Raw genomic sequence first — 23,067 nt, 5'->3', positions numbered from 1 at the left:
GCGGCGCGGCGCTGCGAGCGTCCCTGCGGGCCCGACAAGCCCCGTCCCGGCCGGCTACTCCATGGCGACAGCGGGCGGCGAGAGAGGGCGGGGCGGGGGCACCGCCTCCGCTTCCGCCGCGGGGCGGGGCCGGGGCGGACGCCGCTGGGTGGGCGCCGGGCCGGAAGTGACGCACGCCGCCGGTAACGGCCGCGGCGATGGCGGTTTATTTGACGCCGCGGTTCAGGCGGATCCGTAGTCGGAGCGAGTTGGGGTTGCGGGGCGGCTGCGCGGGGCGGCGAGGTGAGAGCGAGGCAGAGGGCACTTCCCTCCCACACACTCCCTACCTCCTCCAGCAGCCCTGGGGCTGTCAGCGGTTCTTCCCGGGCGGGGCGTCGGCACGTGATCGCCGGTTTAACGGTTCCCTTCGGCCGTTAGGGCCGTGCGGCTCCCGAGGGCGCGAGGGGCGGGCAGCGCGGGGGCCMTCGCCCTGTGGGCGCGCGGGCAGAAGTTGATCTCATGAGGGCGGAGGAGCCTCCGGGCTCACYGAATGTGCTCCCATCCTTAGGATACAGTAACGGGTTAAGCAGGCTCGGCTGTTTGGGCTGAGCTTGGGGCGGAGTCTAAGTTCGTGTTCAGAATAAAGGGTAAATTGGAAACAGGGATGTTCATATTAACTTTCTGTAGGCATCACTTTGTCGTTGGTTGAATTTTGAGAGGAAGATGGAGGAGAAACTTTCTGGGAAAGGTTTTGGATGAGTTCACTCAGTGATGTATAGTGATGCTCTGGTACGGTATTGAGCATACGCAGCTGTAAAAACAGAAAAAGTCTTTTTTTTTTAACAATCTAAATCTTTTTCATTGACTTAGTGCTTAACTAGCAGGTTGAAGTCAACTTAGGATGGATTTATGGTGTGATATATTCTACCTTTTCTTCTGTAAAATTAGTGTTAACTTATGGAGAATATTGACATCATACAGTAAAATAGTATGCTAAAATGTTAAAATGAAAGCATGCATAATCATAAAAATGTTCATCTCAATGTCTTGCAGATTGTGCTGGACCTTTTCAAGCAACTCAGTTGTGGAATAGTATTATTCATGCTCTTCAAAGCCAGGTGGAAATCAAAAAGCGTAGGCAGCATCTAAAAACATATAAAAACTGTTTTACTGGTTCAAATGCTGTTGATGTAGTAGTGAGTCATCTTATGCAAAGCATGTACCTGAGCTGTAATGATATTTCACGGCTGAAGGGAGTCCGCGTGTGCCAAGCATTGATGGATCACAAGGTGTTTGAGCCAGTTGGAGCAAAACTTAATTTGTTCAAGAATGAGAAAGAGCCAGAGTTTGAAGACACGAGTAGTAGTCTCTATAAGTTTGTGAATACTGGTATCACTCCTCCTCTTCCGAGAAAGAATAAAGAAAATGGGAGCTTGTCCCCTCAACAAATGTATGGACAGAAGACAAAAAGGCATTCAAAGTAAGCATTCTGAACTGATTTATGTTTTTGTGTGTGTGTGTCTTTTGATTTGTCTTTTTTTTTCCTTTTTAAGTTAAGACAGGTAACATTATGGAAACTTTTGCTGCCCTGTCTGGTGTTGGAGACCTTTGAAAACTAGTGCTGTGTGCCACTTTTGGAAAATGGCTTTGCCTGAATCTTGGATGCTATCTAGCATTTCATTATAATGTTAAACTGACTGCTCCTCTGTTAGCTAGATGTATTCTAGCCCAGTAGCACCAGTCAAGCACAGTAACATAGGCCTAGGAAATTTTTTTGCTCCTCCTTTGCAGCAGGATAAAACTCTAAGGTTGAGCTTTGGAAAATTGAGAGTTTAGAACCTGACGGGATGATACACATGTCCTGATAGTAGTTGTATACATCTAGTCTTTTTGTTTTCTATGTCAGGATGAAGTGTGAAACAACTCTCTCAAATCCCCTAGCATTAGAAGCATCTGATAAAAAGTGGATAGAGGAGCTACTTCAATCAATAAATATATATCCATCTTTACCTCCAAAGAGTAGAATTAATGAACCAACTCAACGGCTTTCAAAAAGAGGTGAGAGTTGAAGTATTTTTGTTTGTTTTAAATGTTAGCTCTACAAATAACAAAGATGCTTTTTATGATAATATTGATCCTGGGACATCAGTGTTACAGAAGTTAAGTCTTGATTGCAATGCAGCAGTTTGTTTTTGAATACTTTTGGAATCTGTATTTGTAAGTGGCAGAATCCAAAAATATTGGGATTGCTCTGTTAGTAGAGGCTCCGCTCACCATGAAGGCTTCAGTCTATTTTATACTACGGATTGGGAGGAAATAATACACAGAAATACTAAGCAAAAAATATACTTGAACTACTTCACTGAAATTCAGTACCTAGAATATAATCATGTTCCAACTCAGTGCAGCTTAATGCATGGTACTATGGTTCTTTATTATTCTGGAAAAATAATAAATATGAATGCTTAAATACTTAAGTGTCTGAGTAATAATTTAAGGATGCATGCTTACAATATCTCCTTACAAACCAGTAAATACTGCATATGGGGCATATCTTGTATTTTTGAAAGTTCATTGCTTTGATAGCTGCTGGCCACTTATACCACTAAAAGAGCTTAACTATGCAAAATAAAATCAAAACATGATTTGGATATCAAATTAGGGATTTCATCTTTTAACTTTTTTTTTCCAATTTACTAGTCTTAATCCTGTAAGAAATCAAATCGCTAATCAATATTTCTATATTTTTCTGTTCTTTAAGTTGTTTGTTTGTTTTTTTGTTTTATAGGGGAGGCAGGCAGTGGCTAAATTTGAGAATCACGACAACTCTTCATCTGGGGTGATATCCATTAAATGGAACTATTTCCATTAAATGTTGCTCCTCTGAGTCTTAAACTTAATGTTACTAACTGCAAGCTAGCAAAGTGAATATCAAATTTCTAAAGGGGCATAGCAAGTAAACTGAAAGAAACAAAACAGGATTAACTCTTTGCAGGATTATGGAAGCTCTGTGTAGGATGGCAAATACCACTTGAAAAAGAAATGTTTTTGTAAAATTGAATTGTCCCTGTCTTAAATATCTGTCAAACAGTTTCTTTGCAATTCACTTGCATTCTTTATGCATTTTACTAAAATACTGGAGTAAATTAGMTGCATGTGACATGATAGAGGAGAGAGATGCTGTATTAACAGCCTTCTTGCTCAGTCTCTGTGTTCTGATTCCTTCTTTCCCCAACCAAGAAACCTACATGTTGTTACTTGATTCTCTTAAAATTTAAAAGATTCTTGATTGAGAAGAAACATAGGTTAATAACTTCATATAAAATGGGATTTCTGTGTGGTTTAATTTTCTGATTTTTTTTATGTCAGTTATAGAAGATGTCTGGAAACAGCAAACTCTGCTACGACTACTGCAATTAATTGATGTTCCAGTTCTAGAAAATATTTTGGTGTCTTCAGTACAGTCAAAGCCAGAGTGTTTTGGCAGAGAAGAAGACCTGATTATTTCAAATACTTTCCTTGACAGAGAGGTTATGGGTAGCTTAAACTTGCCTGAGTAAGTTACATATCTGTGTGTGTGTGGCTGTTTTTTGTTTTTGTTTTGAAGTTTGTTAGCAGATATTTTATTTCACTCTTTAAGATTGCTATTATGTGAGCAAAAAATAAGATTTTGTTACACTTCAATATTCTTAAACTGAGATGGTGTTAATGTGCTTTCCCTAGCTAGCTTCTTTTCAAAACTGCTGAAGGAAGTCACAGAAGTTATGTGTTTGTGATTCATGTACTTGAAAAGGTCACACATGCAGAAATTATGTTGCAAGGAATGAAAATTCTCTTCATTTCTAGAGTAAATATTTTGCTCTTAGATCCCTATACCAGATTAAAAAACTGCGCAGATTTGTTCTGGGTCGGTGGGTTTTTTGTTCRGTCTTTAAGGGATCTTTATAGGTGGAATTGCTCAAGGACATTTAGTCACATATCCTAGTGCTCTGAACATGTGAAAACAAGAAGGCACTTCTTGGTAGCACAGAAGCAGCAAAGCTGTAATACTGAAGTATGCTTATGATGTGAAGGATATATAAAAGTAAAGATGTCTGCATGTTTTCARTGTGGCTTTTTTTTTTTTTAATGCTTTATTTTTGGTTCACGAGGAAGTTCATATGTGTATTTATACCTGTTGCCTCTCATCCTGTTGCTKGGCACTGCTGAGAGGAGTCTGGTCCTGATCCTCCTGACACCCTCCTGATATTTATAGACATTGATGAGATGCTTGTTCAGTCTGAGGAGTCCCAGCTCTCTCAGCCTTTCCTCATTAGAGATGGTCCAGTCCCTTAATCATCTCACCCTTCGTTAGGGATTTTTTTTTTTTTTTAGAAAAACTGTTTTCCACTGGTTCTACATTAAATGACCTTCTACATGGCTTAATAGTACAAGCAGGCCCTACAATAAGTAGCTGAGCAATAAGGTTGTTTTGAAAAAATGTTTTGAACTATCTTCCTCCCCAGCCCCAATTAATTATTGACTTCCACAGTCTTCCAGGTTTTAAATTCTTTTTGATTGTCCTTGTTTTCAGATTAATTGTATCATTTCTCTTCTCAAATGCAGCAGTCCCTGGCTGTTACACTCTAATCAACTCTGGATTTTCCATGATGTGTGTTGAGAGTGGTGGTGTTGATTTAAATACTACCTGAATTTGACAAATGTTGTAAGACTGTTGCTGACTTTGATCCCAGCTCTCTTCTGATACGGATGTCTTGGGCATATTATCTGTAGTGCAGCAGAAAAGAAAGATACTTATTTTGTGCATATCTTCAAATTATAATGAAGTAAAATACATAAACTGCTTAAGAAACAGAGTTAATGCTGTGGTTCAAATACGTGATGGTACCTGTATAGTTCTATCTGATTTTCTTTAAGGGGTGAAATAACTTAGATACTGTGTTCTAAAATAAGCACTAAAACTAACTTTTCCATTTGCAGGCTTGACAAATGGCTTTACGCTGCAATYGAATGCTTGGAATATTTCCCAGACCAGTTCATAGTGATGGTTAATCAGCAGTTATCCCAAAGCAATGATAAACCAAGCAATCTCGATACTCACAAGAAGATTTTATTTGATATTATAATTAAATATTATAGTCAAAAGAAGGACTCCCTTCTTGACATTCAGGATCTTGATATTCATGAAGGAATTATACAACTTCTAGGTAAGAGCAACWTTGAACAAAAAGTAAGAATCAAAGCTGTCTAAAGGGTGTAACATTAAGTATTGACCAAAGTTGAATCATCACATCTGCTATGTTATTGCAGCCATTCTTTAACTTAGATTAGAAATGAACTCCAAGGAAAATCAATGGTCTGAAGTCCTGTTCAAATGAAGGGTTGTCTTCCTAGTGCAAGCTGTGTAGGGTCAGGTTCACGTGAGTTTGGAAATCCTTCAAGAATAGGGATTTCATGATTTCTGTGGATAACCTCATCTAATACAGAAYTAATCTCATTGTGGAAAAAGTCTTATCTCTARTCAGAATTTCCCTTATTGCTACAGTTGATTTGTAACACAGATCTCAAATCATTCTGTCACATGGTTTACTTAACCTACAAGACTTGTAGTTATGGGTTTCTTTTATTAAGTAATGATTATTTAAAATTATACAAGGGGTTGTTGAAGTTTTCATTCAGGCTGTAATCCCACTCCAGCCTCCCACTCCTTTTGTAAGTAATGCAGAAGGGTTTATTTCAAGTTTAATATTAATCCTGTCTTAGGCCCTGTTACTACTTSAGTATTGCAGGGTTTGTAGAATATTAACAAAAGCTGTAGTCTTCAGAGCTTGCTGGCACAGGAACACAGTTGTCCTATCTACAAGTTGGAGCAGAGGTAGATGCTGTGTCCAAACACTCACGGAGATACAAAAGGCAACTTTATCATCTATATTTTGTTACGGAAAAAATAGGTAGAACCATAGGAGGGACTGTGAAAGGAAGAAAAAGGCTAAATTACACATCCTAGTTCTAGCAGAAAAATGCTAATTTGAATTAACTGATTTATCTGCTATAACTTCTGCTAAGTGTTTCCTTAAAGGTGTTTTAGTTTAAATATGCAATTTTAATATAAAACTGGTGTAAGAGACTACTGCTAGAGAAGCAACTAGAGAATGAAAACAGTCAAATCTCTGGGCAATTTGGAAGAGTGCTATGATTCTTTCTGATAGCTCAATACTGTAGTTGCCTGTAGCACTTTGTTATTTAAATAGTCYCGTGGTTATCTTCTTCCTGAACTTTTTCTTCTTTTCTTATATTTTTATTCCAACTTGGGGAAAAACATGTTGTGAGCGCTTTGCAACCAACTTCCTTTCTTTTTGAGGAAGTAACCCTGAAGTTGTCATTAGGAAATGACTTCCCATTTCTGGGGAACAGTTTTGAGTTCTTAAGTTTCTTCTCAGCTGCATTCTTGCCCCCTCTGTACCACCCTCAGAAGATGGTGCTGAACTTTTACATCCTCTTTACCCTCTTAGGGCTACAGGGCTGGTTCTGGCTGTCAGTGCACAGCAGCCTGCTTTCCATTTGTGGTTTTTCAGGTAGAATCCAGTACAGTTAGCTTGGATAAAGTGCTGGTGTTCTCACTCCAGCTCAAAATAGCCATGAATATATACATAGTTAGATTTTTCACACTTAATCTAGGGAGATTTTGTACTAAGTTGTACTATTTTGTACAACTCCATTTTTCTTGTTAACAGTGCGTGTAGTTAAGTAGAAAATCTCTGAATTCATGTTCTTAAATCAAGTTGATTTAAGATGGGTGATTAGGTAGATGTGTTGTAGACAAACATGCTGCTCTGTCTTCTCTAAAATAAACAGAGCATCAGGTTTAGACTAAATATGAAATGGACAGTTGCAACTCTAGATRKTTTTTTTCTTGCTAATCACCTCCTTTGGCTGTTCTTTCTTGCTTTTTGTCTGCTCTTTTCCAAGTAGGTCTCTTTCTCGYGCTCTCATTTTTTTYYWWTTKGRWWAAAWMRKTKGRWTTWARKKGSCYKKKGMMMMMYYCYKRAAAWYCCMRRWTWKTTYYTYKYCYWARRAWKGRAMMRRRGKSMRRAAAMYWWWMCYKGSSWYYTTTTTTTTTTTTWAACCTTGATGTTGCCTGAAGCAAGTTTCCCTGCTTCTCAATGGTTTCTCACTTTCAAAATGCATATAGCTATAAAATTATAAACTGAAAGAATTATTTAGAAAGTTATTTCSACATTATTGCCCTTCTGTACATGCCTCACCTTCCTAGACTCTTTAGGAGACTTGAGAGCAGTGATCAAGACAAAATTGCTCTGTTCACTAATTACTTGGAGTTGAATCCTGGATTATGATACAAAGATAAMTGTGGAAACACAAGGAGTTCAGATGTCGCTTCAGTGCTTTCAATTTTACACAGAACATGGTTGGAGATATTTTCCAAGCTTATCTGTTACCTGGCTGTCTATAGATGAGGGCTTTAAGGTTATATTCATTATACACTATATTGAGCCTTTCAGAAGATTTTTTTGTAGAAGACACAGAGTTAACCTGTCTTGAAGTAACCTGGGAATAATTTGGGGCTTAAAATACATTTTATATAGATATTCTTAACACTGAAAACACAATTGCACTGGATACACTATTTTATTCCATTGCAGAAAAAGGAAAAACAGAACAAGCTCTAGAGGCATCTCAACTTTATTTGCGATTAGTAGCACCAAATATCCGAGAAGAACTGCATAGACTGCTGACATTTATAGCCATTGCATCAGAACCTGAGGGCTACAAATTACAGAAACAAGTACGTATCTGTTATCCTTAGTGTGGGAAATAGCACCTTGCCTTAGTGAAGCTAGTAATTTTTGTCAGGAGTTAAAAATTATTTATTACCTTCTAATGTGATCTATTTTAAAGCAAATCTCAATATGTTCTTCCTACGCTGAAAGCCTCCTCTTAATTTAATCTTTGGCTACTGCATTGCAAGCAAATATAATGCCAACTCTATGTTCTTTTTCTAGTTTGATAATAGATCTGTGATCATCAAGATTTGTACAAAGTTCATCTTACAGAGCAAGACATTGTCAAAATCACAACTAGAACTGCTGGTTCAGTTTCTGATGGACAATCACTCTGAGCTCTTCAAGGTATTTTTTTTTTCTCCTTACCTTCACTACTTTGTCAGTTTACATTTAAAGTARCATATAGTGGTTTTATAGGGATTTATGGTCATTCCAGGCGATGGGGAAATGCTTTTCTGTTAACTTGATTGTCTGTGATATACAATATTCTGTCTTTGTATTCACTTTGTTTTCATTAAGAAAGTATTTTGAGTATGTAAAAAAAAAAGTTTCAGATTTCTTTTGGCACCTTGTCTTTGTTTTTTTCCTACTGTGTTTTTGACTGTCTTACAATGTTCTTTGGAAGTCTGTTGAAATATCCTGGATTGTATATCAAAAACATTCTTGGTGTCCTAGCATGCATTCAGAGCTTTTTTAACTCCAGGAGCTCCTGAAGTGTTATGAAAAAGTAACTTCTAAATTAAAGCAAATAATTATGACCTCAAAATGAAATGGCCTTCCTATTTAATCATGTTTGGTTATATAAATACTTTATTGCCTGCTTTAGTAACATTCCAATGTAATTTGTCAAATCAGGGGCCTGGAACATCTGCCCTATGAGCAGAGGCTGAGGGAGCTGGGCCTGTTCAGCCTGGAGAAGAGAAGGCTGAGGGGGGGCCTGATCAGTGTCTATAAATACCTCAAGGGAGGCAGTGAGGAGGGGGGCGGCCTCTTTTCAGTGGTGGMCAGCGACAGGACTAGAGGAAACGGCCACAAGCTGAGGCACCAAAAGTTCCACAGGAACTTGAGGAAAAATTTCCTGACAGTGAGGGTGACAGAGCCCTAGAACAGGCGCCCAGGGAGGCTGTGGAGTCTCCTYCTCTGGAGGTCTTCAAAACCCACTTGGACACAGCCCTGTGCCACGTGCTCTAGGTGACCCTGCGTGWGCAGGGGGTTTGGACTAGATGATCTCTGAGGTCCCTTCCAACCTTGGGCATTCTATGATTCTATGAAATATATGAAAAGATCAGCCTTCCCAGATCTTACATTAACTTGCTGCATTTTAACCAATAAACTGGAGTGGATAATGCTTCTCTCCTTTTTCTTTTATGGTTATAAAATTTCTCAATAAAGYCCTAAACTAGGTAGTTCAGATAATCTTTGCTATTACATAATAGATGTAAAATCTGGTAAATGTAAAATTGTGTCATTACAGGTRAGACTCACAGAAATATTTGTTGGTTTCAATAAAATGTTGATTTTAATTCTTACACAAATATTCATTTCCATTTCTGCCCTCTGAAAGTTAAAATATTTAGGAGTAAGATTATTTTTTGCTTTTTCTTTGAGTTTTTTTTATTTTTTGCTTTTTCTTTGAGTTTTTTTAATTAGCTTCAGTTTAGTTTGGAGGTAATAAGTGATAAAATTCTGAGTTTTGTGCAAGTTCTCTGTACATCAGACTCAACCTCTTGCCTTTGTGTGAGACTAACTCCTCTTTATTTGATCAGAAATTCAGAAATAATCAAACATGCATGTGTGCTTTGGTGCAATTTTGTGGATATTTTAAGTTTATAATTGATTAAATACAGTAGCCTTAGTCATCAGCAGTTAATTTTTGTTGTTTTAAACTGATGATCTAAAAGCTATGGATTCTTAAAATACTTAAAGTGCCTTTTTTGTGATTATTCTTTATGGGGTTTATGTTTTTCAGACTCCTTTAACGCTTCTGGAACTAACTAGTAGGAGACTTGAAGGCTTGCTGGAAGGACAAGATGCAGATATAAATTCAGGTAGGTTGTATGATGATGCATGTTCTTATTGATCCTCAACTGACTTATGTTTGAATATTGACTAAAATTTCACATTGAATACATTCCTCTATTGTGAAAAGAGCATGGAAATGACTAGGTAAATAGTCAAGTAGCTAATTCACCAAATAATTAAATTGCTTAAACTAAAACAATGGACCTTGAGCACTGAGGAAAAAGGTTTCTCTGAATTCTRTAGTCTGAAGTCTGAACATACTACAGATAACTTTCATTAAGTAGCTAGTTCCTAGGAAAACGGTTCAAAATAGGTTTTTTTTGGTTTTTTTTTTTTCCCACCTGAAATGCCTTGCTTCTAGTCTGGAAACTTCTTGACTTGAGAATCATGCTCATAGCTCAATAGTTAGAGGTGCTAATAGATGTCCTGAGCATAGACCGTGATGATTTGTTTAGAGTTTTAAAAAATCTTTTTTCCGTCTCTTGATTAGCACAAAGGTTATTAAGATCTTCAGACTTACAGAAGTATTATAGCCTAAAAAGAAGCCATTTGACCTCTGTTACATGACTGGAATTAAAGTATTTTTCATCTCATTCGTAAGTGCGGTTTGGAGGCAGTTTTTCCCCCTGGCCTTTATTTGCACACTGTACTGTGTCGTGCCATGGTCCTGATGCACTCGCAAGCAGCATGACAACTGCAAGGTGGCAGGTCTTGTCTTGCGTAGCTTCTTCTGGATGGCTCCTGTTTGCAGGACTTGTATCCTTTCTTTACTTTGCAGGCCTCTTTCCCATACCAATCTCCTGTGACCTYCCACTTGTTACACTGCTTTTCAATTTTATTTTTGCAATCAGTGTTTATATGTTCATGCATGCTCAATGCAGGCCTGTGCATTTAACCTCATTTGCAGAGAACTGTAGCTGCATCTGAACTGGAATGTTAACATACCTGTGYTTGATAATCTCTTCAATCATGGAGACTCTTATATAATGTATAAAACTTAATTGAACTTTCTGGTTTCTTGTAAAGGCTTCACCTTCTGTCAGCGTTTGACACCTAAAGAATATGAAGATCAAAAACAACAAACAAATCAGTATCTTCTGGCATTAGTTCAAGAAATGGACAATGATCCCACTCTTCCTCTGAAGCAGAAAAAGAAAATAATTAAGGAAGTTCGGAAATACCATTTTCTCAAATTTTGTAGTGGTTGTAAAACGAGATGCAAATTTTGCACTTTAAATGGTTAGCCTTTGGTACGCTATGTTTTAATAAGGCAGGAATGGRTATGAAAAATGCTCATGATTATTACTTACAGGTACAAATCATGTTCTGCCTGTATCTTAATCTTCAGTTGCAGAAAACTATCATAAAGTACTGTGCAGTTAATTATTAATGAATGGCTCTTGGCAAAAAAAGTACTTTGATGCATCCATCCACTCAATAGTGGCACATGGCTTGTGCTGCTTTGAGTTCAGGTTTCACACTTCTCCCTTCTCTTGGTATGGTTTTCTAGCTGAGCTAAGGCAACATTCAGAGCCTTCCTTGCACTGCTAATCTGCAGGATGTTTTCTAACCTTTTATTTCTAGTTTATAATGCAGTTTGAGGACCATGCAATTACATGTCATGACTTCAAGTGTTGTAGAAGCAGATAAAGAGGGTCAAAAGTGTCAGGTCAGCCAGCCTGCCTTTTAGTCACTAGTAGGCAAGGCTGCTGGGGGGAACTGCATAGATTTGCAGTTGGTAATTGTAGCCCATTATCGCCTCCCTATGGAGACAAGCTTTGCAGCTGCTGTGCTGCTAATTCCTTGAGAGCAAGTTCAACCGAGACATTTGTGGGACGAGGGAATTGAGAAATCTTAAGTCTCGTTTTGAGTCTTCTGCTACACTTGATGTTCAGGCTATTGAGCATGAGGAGACTTTCATGTGTCCCTAGGCCTGACAATTATTTACTGTAAACACTTGGACGAGGTTCTGTTTGTCCCACAGGGCGTAGGGCAAAGCTTGTGAGTCTGGGGTATGTCAATCTGATAGAGGAGCATGGGCAAGGAAGGGTGGATTCAAATTATGAAATATACAAGATAATGTTATGGAGATTGTTTCAATCATCATGGAAAACATTTAGTTATTTATAAGGCATAGAACTGTAGAATCATTGAGWTTTCTAAGAACCCCTGGTCATCCTATAGTCCAAGCTTCCTCTGCTGAAAGCAGAGTCCACCAGTGCGTGCTGCTTGGTGCTGTGTTCAATAGGATTTTTGAGCCTTTCCAGGGATAGGGACCCCACAGCCTCTATGGGCAACCTGAGCCATTCTCTTGGCTTTAAGGTTTTGACTACTCACAGTAAAAAGATTGGGTTTTTTGTCTGTTTTGCAGGTTTTTTTTTTTTTTCTGTCGTTATGCTTAAGTGGAATTGACTGTATTTCACCTGCTTGGCTTGTCTCTTCCCTGGGTGTCACTGACAACAGCGAGCCTGTCTTTACTTCTTCCCATCACGYATTTATATATGTTCACAAAGAGCCCCCTGAACCCTCTCTTGATGTTAAACAATCCYGGCTGCCTTCTACATCTTGTGCTGGTTCTCAAATCCGGGTCAAATAACCASGATATCAAAGATTTCTGAAAACAAGCACTGTTTTCTCTTCTTTGACAAATGTTGAATCTGGGTCTCTTAAGTAGTCCTCATAAGGGCTTTAGCCCTGCTGGCAGTCAGGTGTCAGACCCAAAACCTCTGCCTCCCTGCTATTTTATACAGCAGTCACTCGACAGTGCCTGGCTGATCTGAAATACAGGAATAGTTTCTAGAGGAGGAATAAGCCGCAGGTCAACCAACCCTTTCAGGCTTCTGTGCAGTTAGTAGCCACAGGGCCACATGGAGCTGGGTCTGGTTTCTCTTGCTGTCGTCTTTTTGTTGGTGGTGGTTGGCTGAGTGGTTTGTTGTTCTGTCATTCTCCCAGAAGCCGCGATGCATGGAGAATGAGGAATGCAAAATTCTGAACAGGGAAAGTATTTGCTCAGTTAAATGCCTCTGGTATTTAAATAAGGGGTGAAGGAGGTTTTCATTTCTTTTCTGTCTAGTGCTGTCTGGTTTCTTTTTTGTTCAAGCATTTTACTAGGTCTTGCCCAAAATACTGATGTTGGTAACAACGAGAGATTATGTGATAATCTATGAGGCTAATAAAATGGGAATGGATTTTTAAAAATATATTTTTTCTTCTAGTTTCTTGAACTTTGCAACTTGGACACTTTTATGCTAATTTAAATGATGAATAAAACCATGCTATAGAGGTGGTGATTTGTCTTTCCTTTTCATAGTGCTTTCATAAGGCTGAGGCAGCTCAGCAGCTAGGGCTAATGTAGGGAAAGGGTTCAGGTGAAGAGCAGAAGGATTTGCAGCCACCAAGTGCTTTGCTTCAGCTGATGGGTCAAAAAAAGGCCAAGACAACTGTAACTTTACAAGTGGCACAAGATGCTCACACTYGATAGCTTACATTGCCTATACAGGCAGGGAACCTGCCTTTAAATTCATGTCTTTGAAGCTTGTTCTTTCTGTTAATTTTATATGATCTCTCTGGCTTAATGTAAGCTATTWTGGGGGGGGACAGTGAGGKGGACTGAGAACTAGCTGGMTGGCAGAGCTCAGAGGGTGCTAAGKGGGGCTGAGTTCAGTGGGAGGCCTGTGGCCAGGGCTGTCCCCCAGGGGCCAGTGCTGGGMCCAGTCCTTTTCAACTTCTTCAGCAATGACTTGGACATGGGCACRGATGGCACCCTGAGCAAGTTTGCAGMTAATACCAAGCTGGGGGGAGTGGCTAACATTCCCGAGGGCTGTGGTGCCATTCCGAGGAACCTGGACAGGCTGGAGAGTTGGGCAGAGAGGAACCTCCTGAGGTTCAACAAGGACAAGTGCAGAGTCTGGCAGCTGGGCAGGAATAACCCCAGGCACCAGGACAGATTAGGGGTTGACCTGCTGGAGAGCAGCTCCAGGGAGAGGGACTTAGTGTCAGCCAGGACTCCCAAGTTAACCATGAGTCAGCCCTGCTTTTGGGGCCAAGAAGGACAATGGGATCCTGGTTGCACCAGGAGGGTGGTGCCAACAGGGTGAGGGAAGGATTCTGCCCCTCTCCTCAGCTCTGGTGAGGCTGTACCTGAGTACTGGGTGCAGTCCTGGGCTCCCCAAGCCAAGAGGGATGTGGAGCTTCTAGAGAAGGTCCAAGGTGGAAGAATGAAGATGATTAAGTGACTGCCCCTTCTTATGAGCTGGGCCTGGTTAGCCTCAAGAAGAGGTTGAGAGARGATCTGATCAATATATGTAAGTACCTGAGGGAAGAATGTTGGAGGGATGGGGCCAAAATCTTCTCAGTGATGGCCAGTGCCAGGACAAGGGGCARTGGATAGAAGTTTAAACACAGAACTTCCATTTCCATGTAAGGAAGATCTTATTTCCTATGAGGATGCTAGAGCCTTGCAACAAGCTGCCCRGGGAGTCTCCTTCTTTGGAGGTCCTCAAAACGACCTCTATGCCATCCTGTGCCACAGGCTCTAGATGTCCATGCTAAAGCAGCAGCATTGGATGAGGTGGTTGCTAGAGGTCCCTTCCAACCTTAACCCTTCCATGAAGATAGGACAAGTGTTTAAATGCATAGGTTCTGCTAAAAGAGAACCCCTGCTCATAAATTAACTGACTGCACAATAAAGTAGAGCTCTCAAAAGCTTTCTCYTACCCTCTGCTATCTAGATCACTCACCACTCAGGCAGGTAACATCTCCAGGGTTAGTCAGGGTATCTCGAAATTCTCTCACGTTTCTGAGGCCACAGCTTGAGACTGCAGTACAAGAAAAGGTTTCAGGACCCTCATCTCAAGTACCACTCAAGCCGTTGAGGAAGAGCTGTGGTGACTTCTRAGGAAGAGAGGAAGGACTGAGCCTCAGGACTCTAGTCTGATCTTGTCATGTCCTCTCTTGTCCTGAATATAGTAATGAGAGGCCACTCTTGTAACTACAGGCAGCACTATAAAAAGGTCTATGGTTAAGTGAATAGTGGGGTGGGGTGAGGGGTTTATACCTAAACATTACATTCAGATTTTTTTTAGGGGAGAAATCTTACCTAACTTCRCAGCTTCCCCAAAAAGGCTGCCAAAGTCTCCCCAGGCCCAAGAGGCCCTGAAGTGCTATTTGAGTTGCATATAAACAGTTAACTAGCACCTCAGCCTGCATTCAGTGCTCATCTCTAACCCCGGGGGAGCCTGCTGCACTTTCCTCCTTCATTCTCCCCCAGAATCATCCCTCTCCTCTACTTCCTTTACTTGCTCTACAAGCTGTTGCCATCCTCCTTGTGCAGCTTCCTTCCAATCTCCCTTTCTAAAGGGTGCAGCATCCATGGCAGGTCCAAAATGAAGATTATTCATGGTGGAAAACTACAGTTTAAGACATAATGAGAAGAAATCAAGATAACTTCACACAATATGAACATGCATTCACTATTTTTATTGTTTCATGCTTGTAAGGAGTTCTTGCACAGTAAGAATACAATGAAGCTGTCATTAAAAGATGAAAGTGCAACAAACTAATACACATCTTCCATAACATTAGACTTTAACATCTTATTTAATCCTGAAAAAGAATATGTTCACAAACGAGAGGAAGGAAAGTTAAAACACAGTCCTAACCCACACACAGTTTCATGTAGTTCAGAAAGCTTCCATGTTTGGTGAAAAAAAATGGAACAACACTATACCCAGTTATGCTATATATCAAATTTCTCTTCACAGATAGTGTGGCCATGCTCTTCATAGTCTTCTCTAGTTACTACCATATCTTCAAAATCATCATTTTCAGAAATAAGTTTCCCACCTTCCCAAGAATACGTAATAGGACTAAAAAAAAAAAAAAAAGGTAATTAGTCTTCTGTAAACTCACTTAAAATGAAGTATGCAATAAACATCAAGACATGCCTGTAACCACATACATTAATAAGACAACATTAACAAAACTAGCAAAGTCTGTCAAAACAATTTTTCTCAAAACAGTTCAGTAGCTGAACAGTTAGATTTGAATTTAGCCATCAGAAGTTTCACATTTTAGCAGGACTGACCCACAGTGCCTTACTGGAGGCACATATGAAGCGGGGGGTGAAATTAGGAGCTTAAACTACCTATTTACTTTTACTCTTTACTGCTTCATGAATACAGTTGATAAACTACAGAGTTTGTAAGTATATCTTTTATATGTATATATACACACTTTGTGTATATATATTTGTATATTTGACAATATACAGTCTTGTCAAATTACATTTCTTGCCTCAACTGTTCACATTTTGCATAGCTATTACAAATTCCTCAAGTGRCTACATGAATAGCAATTCATATAATTGAAGGTTTTCTTAGAAATTTCTGAGACTAAGCTCCTCTCTAAAGTATTTAGATATCTGCTTCACTTAGTGACAGCCTTAAGTTTATGTACAAGTGTTTTATAGATCAGACTTACTAGGCAAAGTACAACAAAAGCAGGTGGTCTCTCATCTATTCAGTTTACCCCCAAAAAATCACTTAATAAAAACATCTTTCTTGTACAAGTTGGACTTTATCTTTAATCCTTTTACTCACTCTAAGTATCTTTTCAATAAGCAAAAAAGAAAAAAAATCCTACTTCAGAGTTGATTCTGCTGGGATAACAAAACTTGTCCTGCTGTTTGGGACTTACTTTTCAGGAAGAACAACAGAAACATCATAATCAGTTGGGGTGAGACATCGAACTTCAGAATAGACCCGATCTCTGAAGCCTGGGAAAAGGGTGTTTCCTCCGGTCAGAACGATGTTCTTGAAGAAATGAGGCTGCATTTCTTGAAAATCAATAATCCTTAGTTAGAGACTACATCATTATTTATAACATTTTCCCCCAATTTTGTTACAAACTAGAAAAGGAATAAGAGATACACAAATAGCTGATACTTTAATATCCCTTACAGTTATTTCTCCTCTTCTTTTTTTCCAATGAAAAAGAAACATTTTCAGACACCAAATAATGATCAAAGGTATTTCGTTTGCATTAGAAAGGYTGGGAAGAATTCAGTCTACAGTGACTAACTGGAAGAGGGGTGGAAAATAACCCAACAGCAGGAAACCTGTGTTTGCATAAGAGGGAATCTTGTAGGCAGTTATCATTTCTTGGGAGTGTACAACACAGGCTGGAAGGTAGGTCACTACACTTTAGTAACAGACATAGTGGGAGTACTAAGTTCCTAAGACACTTTGTATGCTTTAAAAAATAATTATTATTTAAAAAAAATAATTGAAGTTGTACCTTCAGGTAAGTTCTGAATGGAATGGACAATAGCTTCAGGAATTCCCATTTCTTGAATGCCAATATCTGAAGGATGGAAGAGTATCTCTGGAACTGCAAATCTTTCATTTGTTAGACGAAGCGTTTGTTCACCAGTGCTGTATTTTCCACTTGCCACCATTTCCTCCCTTGGCTATAGTAAAGACATGAACAGTAACCACCTTTTAGGAAAATTTATTCTCTAGTGGCTGATTTACTGCCTGCCACTGTAGTAAACGAATCATTAGTTACATTTTAAATTAATTCATATTACAAGCAAATCTTTTCAAAATATGCTCTAGAATACCTTCTAGTCTTCACTCTAATCATTTAGAGAACTCTATTGTATAGATGACATATATATAATATATATATTAGTTAAGAACGAATTTATTACTTTGAATACTTTGTGATAAGTGCTTTGGTATTAAATCTGTAGCAACTTATGCCCTTATCAATTCAATTTTACACTGAACTTTGTATCTATCAAAGTATTTACATATTATTCAGAGATTCGTCATACTGCATCCAACAATGGTGCTATATGATAGTTGATAAAAGCTTAAAGTTGACAAAAGTTGATAGCTGCAAAAGCATAGAAAGTTGCAAGCACAGAAAAAAAAAAAAAGAAGAAAAAAAGTGTCTCCATTCTACCAGCCTAGACTCTTAAAAGGAAAGTAAAGTCAGGAGAGAAAAAAAAGTCTTGTCATCATTACCTTGCAAAATCCTTTTTTAATTGTGCTGAAGTCTGGCAAAACATAATCTACCATTACTGTATTTTCTTCTCCTTTCAATCTGGAAGGGAATAATATAGAAATGTTGACAAGTTCTAAATCCCAGCAGTTTTATTCTGACAAGAATTCCTTTGACTTGGCTGGAAATTTTTCTAATTAGGATACACATTTTTTTTTTGTGCAACCAGTTATTCAAAAGCAACATTTTCTGTATATAACAGTATTGCATACGTACTTGGCAATCTCCATGTCCTTGTAAAAGGCTTGAGACACGTAACACACATCTTCTTTCACTTGATTAATTACATGTGTTTCATCCATAACATGTAGCTGCCTAGGTAAGAGATTAAGCRGTTACTTGAGAATAATTAAGTCTTAGTATTAGCTACACTGTTTTCCACTAGCAACAGGCAGGCAACTGAAGTTCTCAAATTGCAGAAAGCTATTCTGTAATAATTCAATYTTATTTATGGTATGAGTAGAGTCAAACTGTATAACTTATTTGGTAAATACACAGATGACCTACTGATCTGATGATCTTCTACTGGGAGTTGAAGAAAATACACAAAGATATAATGGGGAACATGGGGATGACCTCAACAACTTTTAAAGTACTGGCAAAATCATTTCAAAAAAAAGCTGTATCTAAAATTCACAGAATAAATGATGATATTCTGGCTTATTGGCTTATCTCATAATTCTGGTTTATCTCATATCAGGTCTTAAGATAATGACCATCATGCCATCATGTCCTACCTGTAAGAGATGATCTCCTTTAAATGGTTGGTTAAGAGCTTTCCTCCAACATTGATCCTATAAAAAAGAAACACAAATTTTGTCAGTGCTAACTTAAAGGCATAGCAAAGCAAGCGTGTACACGCACACACACACACACACCCCAACAAACTTATAGAAAACAAACAATACAGTTTACCTGATAATTGCCTCTTTCTTCTTTTTACTTCGACAATAAGGTACAATGTGTGTAAAAGAGTATCCACTATCCACAATGATACAACAGAGCTCAGATGGGTTGTCCCGGAAATACCTGTGTGCACTAAGAGCACCAGCTGAAACATACACACACAAAAATTCATTCTTATGTTAATATACGATTTCTAGAATTTATTTTGATATGAAAGAGTATTTGGTTCAGAATTTTGAGACTTATCTCAAAATGGAATACTAGAGCCAGATGAGTTAGTTCTGAGAACAGATCAAGTTAAGTTTTGTGTATTCCCAAACCCCTTTGCAGTTCTGGTCCATGTTTGGTTTCCTCTTGTAATCTCCAGATAAACTGAGCATACCACCGTTTTTGAAACCTATCTTAAAAGGTGTTTATATCCAGATATCTTTCAGACGAGTTATTGTGATGTTATTTTCACATAATGTTTATGATGCAGTGTATTTCATTATAATAATGCTACRAAATACTTGTAGGATATAGGAATGGTCCAAAATCTTCATGCAAAWCTTCCTGCATCATCCAAATGGCTCTGTCCTGTCTCTCTTTAGATCTCCCTTAGCTTTTAGACAGCAATATGAGAATACACAGAGAAATTATATAAAATATTTAATTAAGTTAGAGAGGGCAAGGGTATAAAGAGATTTCCTTCCCATTGTTTTTAAAGATGTCATTTAACTTGAATACAAACTAGAAAGAAACATACTCACCATTTACTCTTAGAGCTGCTTGAAACTGATATTCTTCAAATAAAATTTCATTCATAGATTCTTGTATTGAACTGAAGTTAAAATAAGGTTCAGTGATAATAATATTGGTATCTACAAAATCCACCTTCGAAAGAATACATGGAGTGGCATTACACAAAAATTAGAAGCGCCTGTTCCACTACTACACAGTAGAACAAGTAAAGATCATTAAAATTCAGAGATGTGATTACCACTTGCCATATCTATTTGTAGAAGCTAGGCTTAAAAGTTCTGTTTTTATTTTTGAAGACTTTATGAGCTTTGAAACAACTGTAGCACATGGATTAATGGATTAACACATAAAAGAAACAAATATCTTCATAGGTAGCCTGCTCCTGTTTTTAATGCCACCACCCTTACAGATTTTAACAAAACAAAGAGATATAAGAAACACCAAATACACAAAATCCTTTAAATGACAGAATGCTAAGTGTGTAAATCTCTAACAGCACTTGCATCAAGAAATCATTTTTCTATTAACCAAATGTAACATTCTGAGCACTACAAATAATATCAGAGCTCAGTCATAGTTCTCGTCAGTAAAAATAAATAAAAGCTTACTTAATGTCTCTTAAAAAAAAACAACAAAAGTAGGCTCAACAGCTCCATCTAGTCAGTATTTGAAATACTTCTGTCATTTCCATTAGTCAATATTTAGCCTACAGAAATCTTCAAGAAAAGTGTTTATTACCTTATACATTTCTTTTCCAAAAAGATAATCCCAAACCTGTCTCTGGACATCCCAGTTCACTAAGTAACCCTAGAGTAAACACAACACAAAACAAAAAACATTATTTAGAAGATAAAAGTCACACTTTTGTTAGGAGTTATCTTAAGTGTAAAAATAACAAGCAATAGGCTGTAATTATAAATAAACCGGGGAATAAAAATATCCAAGTTCTCAGAATTATTTATTAAAGGATAAGTGTTGCATAGGTAACTAGACGAAGAGCATCACACAGTTCATACTCCCCATCAATGCTTTAATTACGATGACACAGGAGTGATATAAATCACRTTTCCCATACACATTTCTCTGCTTGGGAGGCCAGGGAAGCAGGTTTGAAGCTCACACCGCAGAAGTCCCGCCGAGCACCTTACTGACCTTCTGAAACGGGAGGATATAGTAGAGGCCGGAGGGGTCCTTGATTTCATCCAGCTGGTTGGCCGTGAAGGTTTTCAGGCGCGCCGTCTTGGAGCGGAACTGGCAGTTGGGAATAACGCTGCGGAGCAGCGCGGGGCGGCCGTGAGCGGGGCGGCCGTGAGCGGGGCGCGGAGGAGCGGGGCGCGGAGGAGCGGGGCAGGGAGGCCGGGCCCCGGTCCTGGCCTGCGCCCGGGGGCACACCTCTCCCGAGCCGCCCCCCGGAGCCGGTACCGGCCGCCGCGCCGAACGTTCAACGGCCGCAGGGGGCGGGGCAGGAGGCGGGGCGCTGCGGCTGGCGCATGCGCACTCGCGAGGCGGGGGGTGCGCGGAGCCGCCGCCGCGAGCCCCGGGGAGGCGGATGCGGCCCGAGAAGGTGCGGGGGGGGCCATAAAGGTGACGCCGCCCGGCCCGCTCCGCCCCGGGCCCTCACCTGACGTTCGCGTGGCTGTAGCCGATCTTGGCGGTGTAGGCGCCGTTGTCCAGCACCAGCGTCGCCATGCTGCCCACGGCGCCACGGCCGCCGCCGTCCCAGTATTGATCCGCCACCGCCGTGGGTCTCTATGGTTACCATAGAGCGCAAGGGCACCGCGCGCGCGCTGCCTGATGGGACTCGCGGCCGCCGCARGGAACCGCCTTCCGCGCAGCACCGTCCTCTGAAGCGGGACGCTCTCCCGTCACGTGATGCCGCTGACGTCCGCACTGCGGAGGCCAGCCTATTGGTTGGGCGCGACCCGGAAGCTGTCGCCAAAGGGAAGGGGGCGGGGTCGCGCCGCGGAGGGTCCTCAGGGCTCCCGCCCAGCAGCTTCAGCGCGCATGCGCGGTAGCGGGCGGGGCGCCCCCCAGCGGCGGCGGGCGGCGCGTCACGTCGCGCGCGGGGGGCGGGGGCCGTGTCCGCGCGGCCGTGTCCGCGCGCGCAGCGTGGGGGCGTCTCGTGTCGCTGGCTGCTTGAAAAACAGAGAATCACTGCCTCATTGTGGTTGGAAAAGATCTTGAAGGTGATCGAGTCCAACCATAAACCCGCCGTCAATGCTCGACTACCCTTGCCGTGTAGATGTTAGGGAGAATTTCTAACCTGAACCGCCCCTGGCGGAACTTCAGGTCATTTCCTCATGTCCTATTTTTGGTAGTTACTGTGGGGAAGAGATCGACACCCACCTCACTACAACCTCCTTCCAGGTAGCTGTACGGCGTGATAAGGTCTCTCCTGAGTTTAGCCTCCACGCTAAATAACSCCAGTTCCCTCAGCCGCTCCTCATACAGCCTGTGCTCCAGCCCCTCCACCAGCTTCATTGCCCTTCTTTGCACACACTCCAGCACCTCCATGTCCTTCCTGCAATGAGGGGCCCAAAACTGAACTCRGTATTTGAAGTGAGGCCTCTCCAGCACCRAGTGCAGGGGGACGGTCACCTCCCTGCTCCTGCTGGCTACACTGTTCCTGATACCAGCSAKGAAGCCCTTGTCCTTCTGGGCCTCCTGGGCACCCTGCTGGCTCATGTTCAGCTCATGTTGACCAGCACCCCCAGATCCTTTTGTGCTGCACAGCTCTGCAGCTGCTCYGCYCCAAGCCTGCAGTGCTGCGTGGGGTTGTTGTGACCCAAGTRCAGGACCCGACACTTGRCCTTGTTGAACCTCATACAGTTGGTCTCAGCCCCTGGATCCAGCCTGTCCAGATCCCTCTGTRGAGCCTTCCTACYCTCAGGCAGATCAGCTCTTCCTCCCAGTTTGGTGTCATCTGTAAATATGCTGAGGGTGCACTCAATTCCCTTATCAAGGTCATTGATAAWGATATTAAAGCAGACCAGCCCCAACACTGGCCCCTGGGAAACACAGCTCATGACTGGTCGCCAGCTGGATTTAACTCCGTCCACCACCACTGTCTGGGCCCAGCCATCTAGCCAGTTTTTCACCCAGCAAAGAGTCCACTTGTCTAAGCCATGAGTTGCCAGCTTCTCCAGGAGAAGGCAGTGGGAGACTGTGTCAAAGGCCTTACTGAAGTCTAAGTAGACCATGCCCACAGCCTTACCCTCATTCACTATGTGGGTCACCTGGTCACAGAGAGAGATCAGGGATCGTGTTGGTCAAGGAGGACGTGTCTTTCAGTGACCCATGTTGGTTGGGTCTGATCCCCTGGTTGTCACACACACGCTATGATCTGCTCCATAACTTTTCCGGAGACCGAGGTCAGGCTGACAGACCAGTAGTTTTCCCTCATCTAGGACCAACCTAGTCAACTTGGTTGACCAGGATCACTGATAGATGATGGAGAGTGATGTTAGGGAAAGAAAAAAAAAAAAAAAAAAGCAAACTACAGAATGCTTGGACTTCACATTTGGCTGCTAGATAGCAGTGTTGTAGTGTA

General features: G+C 40.8%; 2 protein-coding genes across 3 annotated transcripts; one reads left to right on the top strand and one right to left on the bottom strand.

The window, feature by feature from the left end:
- Nucleotides 1–197: 197 nt before the first annotated feature.
- DEPDC4 (DEP domain containing 4) lies at nt 198–12,967 on the top strand. 2 transcript variants are annotated; one of them, XM_026053539.1, is made up of 9 exons: nt 198–282; nt 1,033–1,459; nt 1,886–2,037; nt 3,349–3,535; nt 4,960–5,186; nt 7,641–7,783; nt 8,001–8,126; nt 9,751–9,829; nt 10,830–12,967. In XM_026053539.1, exons 1-9 carry the CDS (start codon nt 198–200, stop codon nt 11,045–11,047), a joined length of 1,644 nt encoding a protein of 547 aa, XP_025909324.1. In that variant the 3' UTR covers nt 11,048–12,967. The 2 variants fall into 2 exon arrangements, with proteins under 2 accessions (XP_025909324.1, XP_025909325.1); XM_026053540.1 differs by lacking the exon at nt 10,830–12,967 and adding an exon at nt 10,294–10,392.
- Nucleotides 12,968–15,264: 2,297 nt separating this feature from the next.
- ACTR6 (ARP6 actin related protein 6 homolog) lies at nt 15,265–21,359 on the bottom strand. The gene is made up of 11 exons (XM_026053518.1): nt 21,139–21,359; nt 20,670–20,787; nt 20,256–20,324; nt 19,526–19,649; nt 18,786–18,921; nt 18,608–18,664; nt 18,087–18,185; nt 17,834–17,912; nt 17,100–17,271; nt 16,500–16,638; nt 15,265–15,670 (listed from the first exon to the last, which is right to left on the bottom strand). Exons 1-11 carry the CDS (start codon nt 21,204–21,206, stop codon nt 15,541–15,543), a joined length of 1,191 nt encoding a protein of 396 aa, XP_025909303.1. The 5' UTR covers nt 21,207–21,359; the 3' UTR covers nt 15,265–15,540.
- Between the last annotated feature and the right edge of the window lie 1,708 nt (nt 21,360–23,067).

Source organism: Nothoprocta perdicaria, unplaced genomic scaffold (genome assembly GCF_003342845.1).
Source record: "Nothoprocta perdicaria isolate Ctin4 unplaced genomic scaffold, notPer1 scaffold_116, whole genome shotgun sequence".
Lineage (NCBI taxonomy): Eukaryota > Metazoa > Chordata > Aves > Tinamiformes > Tinamidae > Nothoprocta > Nothoprocta perdicaria.
The sequence above is the reverse complement of the archived record's forward strand: the minus strand, read 5'-3'. Positions and strand labels throughout refer to the sequence as shown.

Bases quoted from the DNA above. Each gene is read 5' to 3' on its own strand.
- ACTR6 (XM_026053518.1), bottom strand. From the start codon at position 21,206: ATGGCGACGCTGGTGCTGGACAACGGCGCCTACACCGCCAAGATCGGC. The intron at 19,650-20,255 runs GTAATAAACACT...ATTCTTTCGAAG, and splicing joins TTGGAAAAGAAATGTATAAG to GTGGATTTTGTAGATACCAA. The intron at 18,186-18,607 runs GTAGGACATGAT...TCTCTTACCTAG, and splicing joins AAGGAGATCATCTCTTACAG to GCAGCTACATGTTATGGATG.